Source organism: Gavialis gangeticus, unplaced genomic scaffold (genome assembly GCF_001723915.1).
Source record: "Gavialis gangeticus isolate Ggan-Ray unplaced genomic scaffold, GavGan_comp1, whole genome shotgun sequence".
Classification (NCBI taxonomy): Eukaryota; Metazoa; Chordata; order Crocodylia; family Gavialidae; genus Gavialis; species Gavialis gangeticus.
The window spans coordinates 78,258,671-78,267,192 of NW_017729034.1; the positions used below are offsets into that span (position 1 = coordinate 78,258,671).

Here is an 8,522-nt window from a genome sequence, read left to right on the forward strand (position 1 = left end):
TCCTGGAATTGAGCCTGAAGCAGCCTTCCAGGAGTTTGTATCCATTCCTCCTGGTCTTTCCCTGGGGGTGCACTGGTGAACAGCTGTTTACCGAGTTTTTGATGTACTCCCATTACCAAGTCCCCTCTCAACCTTCTCTTTTCTAGGCTAAAGAGGCCCAAGTTCCTCAGCCTCTCCTCATATATGGCTTGTCTTGCAAGTCCCTGATCATACAGGTGGCTCTTCCCTGGACTCTCTCAAGTTTTTCCACCTCCTTGTTGAAGTGTGGCACCCAGAACTGGATGCAGTACTTGAATTGCGGTCTCATCAGCGTGGAGTACAGTGGGAGTATCACTTCCTTAGTTTTGCATGAGATGCAACAGTTAATGCATGCCAGGGTGTTGTTTGCCCTGCTGACCACAGCATTGCACTGCTGGCTCATTTTCATGTAATGGTTAATCACTACCCTTAGGTCCCTTTCAGCCGTGGCGCAAGTCAAATTGTTGCCACTAAGCCTGTAGGTATGTTGGGGATTGTTTGCCCCCAGATGAAGCACCTTACACTTCCGAGTGTTGAACTTCATCTGGTTCTGGTCCGCCCAGCTCTCCAGCCTGTCCAGATCTGTCTGTAGCTGCAACCTATCTTCTGGCGTGACCATACTCCCCCATAACTTGGTCGTCCGCAAACTTGGCCAGTGAGCTTTTCATCCCCACATCCAAATAATTGTTAAAGATGTTGAAAAGCACCAGTCCAAGCACAGACTCCTGAGGGATACCACTGGCCATTTCTCATTAGGACAACACAGATCTGTTCATGAGAACTCTCTCGGTCCTACCATGCAGCCACTTTTCCACCCACTAAACTGCTGAGCAGTTAAGCCCACAATCTTCCAATTTTTCCATAAGGATCTCATGGGATACTAAATCAAAAGCCTTTTGGAAGTCTAGTTATATAATGTCGACCTTCTCTCCCATGTCCAGGTGGCAAGAGACCTGTTCGTAAAAGGAGATGAGATTGCTAAAACAAGACCTACCCATGACAAAAGCCATGCTGGGTGTCGTTCAGAATCTTACCTTGAACGAGCGTATTGCATGTAGATTCTTTAATGAGTTTTTCCAGGATTTTCCCTGGGATGGAGGTTAGGCTGATTGGCCTGTAGTTGCCTGGATCCTTCCTCTTCCCATTCTTGAAGATGGGCTCAGTGTTGGCCCTCTTCTAATCCTCAGGGATCTCCCCTGTGTGCCATGATTTCTGAAAGAGTTTTGCCAGGGTTTCTGCAATGACCTCATCCAGCTCCAACAGCACTCTCAGGTGAAGTTCACCTGGACTTATAAATGTCTAGCTTTTGTAGTTGGCATTGCGCCAGCTCAGCATCCACAGTGGGAAGGCTATCATTTCCACCATGCCCCCTGTGATCCTTATCTTGCTTGTCTTTCACTTGGTCTGGTGAAATACCGAAACACAGTGGGCATTCAGGAGTTCAATTTTTCCCTGAGTGTCCATTACCAGCTGTCCTGAGGTATTAAGCAGGGGCCTCACGCTAACATTTGTTTTTCTTCTGCTCCCTACATACCTAAAGGAGGATTTCTTATTGTCCTTGACTCCCTTGGCTTGCTTAAACTCAGTTGCTGCCTTAGCTTTCCTAATCATTTCCCAGAAGTGCAGACCACTGTTGTATACTGTCCCTAGCTTCTGCTGTGTGTACGCCTCTTTTTTTCTTTTTCAAGAGGACCGCGATGTCCCTATTGAGCCAGGAGGCCTTGCCAGCCCTCCTGCTACCGTTCTTCTTCATGGGGACGGTTTTCTTTTGTGCTTTGAGAATTGTGTCCTTGAGGAATGACCACTCTTCATGCACCCCATTCGCCTTCTGTCCCTGGTCACACATCACCTCCCCTACAAATGTCCTGAGCCTGTTGAAGTCAGCATTTTTGAAGTCCAGGACTTCAGTCCTGGTAGTTCATTTGTCAGCCTTGTGGCGGACAGTGAACCTGATGAGCTCATGGTCGCTGTTGCCCAGACTACCCGCAGTGTTCAAGCCACACACCAGATCATCTCCTTTGGCCAAGACCAAGTCTGGGAGAGCAGAACCTCTGATTGGCCCTTGCACTTCCTGGATCAGAAAGCTCCTTGATTTACAGTTAAGAAGCTATGTGACCGTTCCGACCTAGTCGAGTGTTCCTCCCAATTTGTGTCCGAGTAATTGAAGTCGCCAGTGCCAACCAGGTCCCTTGTGTGCATGACCTCTGTCGGTTCTTGAGAGAACTCCAGATCAAGCCCCTCCCCTTGGTTCGGTGGCCTATAGTAAACACCCACAGTTAGGTCTCTCTCACCTTCCCCCCCCACCCCCCCAAGCTTGACCCAGAGGGTTTCAAGCTGCTTATCTTTGGAGCCAGGTGTATCTTATCAGAGAGGTGTATCGCTCCCTCACATAGAGAGCTACCCTCTGCCTTTTCTCCCTGCTCGGTCCCTTCTGTGCAGGGTGTAGCCCTCTATAGCTATGCTCCAATCATGCAAGGAGTGCCACCAGGTCTCCGTGATCCCTACCAGGTCATATTGCCCACTAGAGAGCAGGAGGGCTAGCTCCTCCTGGTCGTTTCCCATGCTCCTGGCATTGGTGTACAGGCAGCTCAGGCCTCCAACTGACACCCTTGATTTCCTGAGATGCTGTGGGAGAACTGTTCCATTAGCATTTTCAAAAATAGTTCTCTTAGTGTCCTCCACGTGGGAACTTTCCTGTGTGCCAGTCCCCAGGCATGCTCCACTTGGAGTTTCTCCATCTGGCAGCAGAGTCAGTAAAGAGCCCTGTCTAGGAGATCAGCCATTCTGGCTGAGAATGGGGCCTTACCTCTCCATGTGAAGTGGATGCCATCTTGTCCAAGGGTCCTCTCTCCCTGAAGTGTGTGCTGTGGTCAAAGAAACCAAATCCATCACAGTAGCACCACAGTTGGAGGCGTCTGTTTACTTCTTCCACACAGCCTTCCCTCTTGGGTCCATGGCCTGCAACAGGGAGCACAGAAGAAAAAACTGCTTGAGCTCAGCCCCTAGAACCCTGTAGTCACTCATGACCCAGTCCAAAGTACTCCTGGCTGTGTCCTTCATGCCCACATGGATGAGGAGCATGAAGTTGTAGTTGGAGGGACCGGCGAGCCTGGGGATCCTCTCTGCAACGTCCTGGATGTGGGTCCCAGGAAGGCAGCAGACGTCTTGGGCCAACGGGTCCGGATGGCAGATAGGTCCCTCTGTGCCCCACAAGAGAAAGTCCCGTCCCACCTCCCCCACCACCACCACCCGGCATCCCTACCTAGGGGTGAAAGTACTTGCCTCCTGAGTACTTACCTCCCCCTCTGGTGTCTCTGTTGGAGTCTCCTCATGTGTAATGAGGGGAGCATACTTGTTATGCAACGTCTGGGGAGGAGTAGTCCAAGCTCTGCATGCTCTGGATCTGGAAACTACTGTCTTCCAAGTAGCTCTGGGAGGGTCTTTGTGGCTAGTCTTCTTCATGGTCACCTTCTCCTCCACCTTCTTCTCAACTTTTTTTCCTGGAGTAGGGCCTGGCAGTAGCTGTTGATGTAATCTTTGTCAGCCTTGATAGTGTGTTACTGGCGTACCTCCTCCTCAAGCTCCCACACTCGGCCCTCCAGAGACTCCACCAGGGAGCATACCCCATAAGTGGGAATGCCCCCATGCGCAGTTGTGCCAGACAGCCCCCACAGTCCGGGGCCACAGACTCTGTCTGGTTGAAGGTCTCAGCAATGCTCAAGGATTGTGTGGTAATAGGCTATGCTACTACCCCCGAACTACCACCAAACTGCTTCCCCTGTTGGCAGTCCCTATTCACTGGCTTCCTAGTCACAGGCTCCCTGGTAGCCTGGGGAGTCTCCTTTTATATCCGTCTGGGCCTGGGCTGACTCAGCCCCTTTATTATGGGGCCTTGGTAGATCCTGTTCTACTCTGAGCCCCTGAAAAATTGCTGATACAAAGTACAGGTGGTTTCTTCTCTGTGGTTTATTGTCATGACTATTTTAAAGCTGAGATAATGGTACATTGCAAACGTAGATAAGTTAATAGTTTCTCAGCACTAGAGAGAATGGTGAAATTAGGTCATGCTTAGAATTCTGAGGTGGGATAGGCTGTAGGCCTTTATGTTTTAGAAGTTTTTTTGACTGCTTTCCACCTCCTCCCTTGCATACGTTTTTTAAAAAATCTTTTTTTTAATCTTTGCATAAGATAATTTCTATGTAATCACATTCTTATTAAATAACTTATGAATATAATGAGGTTTAACATTTCATGCTCTAATTAGGTGTGGTGGCTGAATGCCAAGAACAAAGATCTCAGCTGAAAAACAAAGAGAAGGCTATGAAAGTACTTCACGCTAGACTGTATAATATCCAGGTGGAAGAAGTGACAAGAAAGAGATGCAGTAACCGAAAGATTCAGGTATGAGTAATTTTGCAAATGAATGAGTGTGTGCACACACATACATGCATTCTTCACTGAGGTGGGAATAGGACACTAGGGGTGCGTCTGCACATGATGCTATGTCGCAGCAGCGAGGTAGCGTCCGTGGGTGTCTATACATGACAAGCAGCTGCTTTGCCGTAGCGACATGCTTCCCTGGTATAACACGCCACTACAGCGAAGTAGCTGCTAAAAATAACTGTGTGCTGATCATACGGTACAGTACAGGCTGTTACTGTGCCATAACAACATTGCCAAAGCGACACATGTAGACATGTCCTAGGGGAAGCAAGGTCAGACTGGGTCCAGAAAGGAGTATGAAATGAACAAATAGAATGCTGGACAGTGAACCAGAAGAAAAATCAATTGGGTGGAATGTGTCTATGTTTCAGTATCAGGATGAAGAAGACTCAGGGAGAGGAAGAAAAAAGGAATGCTTGAAGGAGGGCAAACTCTGGCAAGACATGGAAAGAGGAATAAAGGAAGGCATAGTGGACCTGAAAGAAACTAGAGCAGGGGGAGGCCCAAAGAGCTATAGAATGCAAGCATAAAAAATCGGAGGAGGCACGTGATGTATGCAAGGAGACTGAGGAAATGAGTGAGGAAAGACAAAAACTCCTCTGCCTCATTCCCTTCTGTATTTCCAGAAGGAATAGTTCCCACCATCAGAGATTTCATCCATTGCCTGATAATATCTTAGAAAAGAGGCTTCAAGATCTCTCAAAACAAGGTTCTGTTCTTGCAGGTCTAGTCTGTAGGGACAGAGGAACATGGGATGGTATTGTTTTGAATTGTATTGGAGATGCGTTTTGTAAAACATACTTATATATATGCTACTATACTGCAGTAAAAGCTGTGTTATCTGGCATCCACGGGAAATGGGGAGTGCCAGTTAATCAAATATGCTTGTTATCTAAAAGGCATCTTTGCCTGTTCGGGCCACTGCCCCTCCTGCCGCATCTGGTACACCAGGGCTTTCACTCTCTGGTGTCAGTGTGCTGGTAAACAGGGAGGGGGGCCCCATGCAGGCTGCTTTGCCCTGGACTGTGGTCCAAAGTTGGCAAGTGGGACTCGGCAAAACTGGAAGTGCCATGGTGAGACTTCCAGTTTCCCTTTTGCTGTGTCAGTCAGCATGCTGATTTTTAATATAGTGCCAAATAACACAGTTTTTACTGTATATATCTTTTTTGCTGTCTTCAGCAGTTTCTATCACTGGTAAAATAACTTCTCTCTGAAAATATTTAGCAACAAATACCAGTAAAATACAAATATTTTTTCTGCTGTTTCACTAGCCATAATAGTAAGTTGCATTTTAATTGTTTTATATTAGATTAAATAGAATATTGATTTCTTTACAGCCAAATATAACACACAGCTTATTTTTATTTAAAACTTCAGAAGATGAGGTTTCAGAATGCATAGTTGGTTTTCATATTAGCTAATTTCATATTAGCTGTTTCCCCGAGTGCCGCAAGGAGTGACCAGGAACAACGGTCACAAGCTGGCGGAGGGAAGGTTTAAGTTGGACATCAGGAGGCGCTACTTCACGGTCAGGGCGGCTAGGGTCTGGAACCAGCTTCCAAGTGAGGTGGTGCAGGCTCCCACCCTGGGGGTTTTTAAGAGGAGGTTGGATGACCACCTTACTGGGGTCGTTTGACCCCAGTGCTCTTTCCTGCCATGGCAGGGGGTCGGACTAGATGATCTGCTCAGGTCCCTTCCGACCCTAGAAGCTATGAAACTATAATTATCCTGTACATTGAGCTAAGGTTTTGGAGCCAGGCAATGTCACACAGGGCTTGAAGGGCTTCTGTTACATATACATTGTCAATAGCAGTATGTCTGCTGGTCCTGGACTAGTTCTCTAGGCTCCTTCAAGGCTTAATGTGGCAGACATTACAAGCCCCTGAGTAGCATTCAGGCTGCTTGCTCTGTATGGTCCTGGGGCAGGTTAAGTCTGTCTTTTGAATCATCACAACTAGAAACCATAAAAATAATGAAGTGTGATACCAGTTTGTAACCATGGTAACTTACAAAATATTTGACCTTTTAATACTGTGGTATGACATGCAAAAACTTACAGTAGTTCAACATAAACTCCCTTTTCTATTTTTACATATACAGTACTGTACAGATCTAGAGACCTACTGAAACCAGCGGAATAAAATACAACTACAGCAGGAATGTCAAAGCAGGGATTGGTGCAGGGCTAGTCTGTTGGTCAGGCCAGACCCACAGACCAGCCTGGCATTCTAGCATGTGTGAAGTGACCAGAGTGGGCACCATGTGTAGCCCAGTCATGCTCCAGCTGCTCCAAGGCTGCACCACATAGCTCTAGAGCCACCACCACAGGCTCCAGAGCAACACATAGCTACTCCAGGGCTGTGCTGCACTCAGTAACCACTCTGCTGTTCTGGGATATGAGCAGAAGCAGGTGCTATGTGGGAGACATAGGCCATCCAGTGCAGTCTGTGTGCTCCTTATGGGTCACTGAGACCCACGATTAGCACTGGGGGCAGGGTGATATGGTTCTGCAGTTCAGATCCAGCCCATGGACAATACCTTTGATACCCCGGAGCTACCAAGTACCAGGAGCCAAAACAATGCTAGAAAAAATACCAACTTTAAATACATACATAATTTTCTCATCCTATAATGCATACTCAGGTGTTCATGTAAATTTATGGTAAGTATAAGAAACACAATTGAGTTCTTAGTTTATGTATCTAGTTAATATAAGGCTCAGCTGCAGATACAGTTAACAGGAATAGAGTTGTCCCATCACTACGTCTCTGTATGCTGTTCATTTTCAATGGAGAGAAAAGAGATAAGGTTCACACGCTGAACTTGTGCAGTAGATTCATAGATTAAGGGTCGGAAGGGACCTAGTAGATCTTCTAGCCCGACCCCCCCACCAGGGCGGGAGAACAACAAAAAACCCCAAAAAGAGAAACGGGACTCAAATGAGTCCAGCCAGGTAGGCATCCAGCCTCTTCTTAAAGACCCCCAGGGTAGGGGCCAGCACCACTTCCCTTGGAAGTTGGTTCCAGCTCCTAGCCGCCCTAACTGTGAAGTAGTTCTTGCGGATGTCCAATCTATACCTCCTCTCCATCAACTTGTGCCCATTGCTTCTTGTTATGCCAGCGGGCGCTAGGGGAAACAGCGTCTCCCCCAAACCCTTCTGGTCCCCCCTAGTGAATCTATAGACTGTCACCAGGTCCCCCCTCAGCCTTCTCTTATGGAGGCTGAATAGGTTCAGGTCCTGCAGTCTCTCACTGTAGGGTCTGCCCTGTTGTCCCCGGATCATGCGGGTGGCCCTCCTCTGGACCCTCTCCATGTTGTCCACATTCCTCCTGAAATGTGGCGCACAGAACTGGACACAATACTCCAGCTGTGGCCTGACCAGCGTCGCGTAGAGGGGGAGTATGTGATGGGTAAAAAGGTGATGATGATATGATGGTAAACTGGTCTTTCTTGTCTCCATAGGTTGGGACCAGAGGAAGATCTGAGAAGATCAGAACATACAGCTTCCCACAGGATCGGGTGACTGACCACCGGATAAGCAGATCAGTGCATCACATTGAAAAATTCATGTTAGGGGAAGAATTACTAGATGAAATGATAAAATCCCTGAGGGAATATGCTGATTATGAATCTTTAATGGAAATTATTTCGGCAAATGAACAAACAAAACTTACCTGAACTTTGTGCTTTGCCAAGCCCTGGTATGAATGCTTACCCAAATCAGCTGCACAACAGCTTGCTGGAGCATCATACAAAAGGTATAAGTGGCTTTTTAGTTAATGAAAAAGGACTATTTCCTCACTATTTATAGTCAGTTCTTCCCCTTGTTGAAGTAGAAGGCTGTAGTGTCTTTGTACTAAAACGTTGTTACAGTGTTAAAAACTTGAAGTAAAATGACTGAGTACAAAGTGACTGCCAGTTTTGTATCCTCCAGTGAAAAGACACTGCTACTCCACTCTCAAAAGGGACACAGAAAAAATTCATTATTTCATGCTTCAGGCTTCATCTAAGTCATAACCTAAAAGCCAGTTGGTAAAAAAAAAAAAAAAAAAAAAAAAAAA

At 47.0% G+C, this 8,522-nt stretch overlaps 1 protein-coding gene across 2 annotated transcripts in view; it reads left to right on the forward strand.

Annotated features, from left to right (window-relative positions):
- The window catches only part of MTRF1L (mitochondrial translational release factor 1 like), a 43,067-nt gene extending 34,572 nt beyond the window's left edge, over nucleotides 1–8,495 (forward strand). For both annotated transcript variants that reach the window (XM_019527542.1, XM_019527541.1), the window contains 2 exons: nucleotides 4,283–4,419; nucleotides 7,924–8,495. In XM_019527542.1, the coding sequence (XP_019383087.1) occupies nucleotides 4,283–4,419; nucleotides 7,924–8,139 (353 nt within the window). In that variant the 3' untranslated portion in view covers nucleotides 8,140–8,495. The remainder of the gene's footprint in view (nucleotides 1–4,282; nucleotides 4,420–7,923) is intronic.
- The last annotated feature ends 27 nt before the right edge of the window (nucleotides 8,496–8,522 follow it).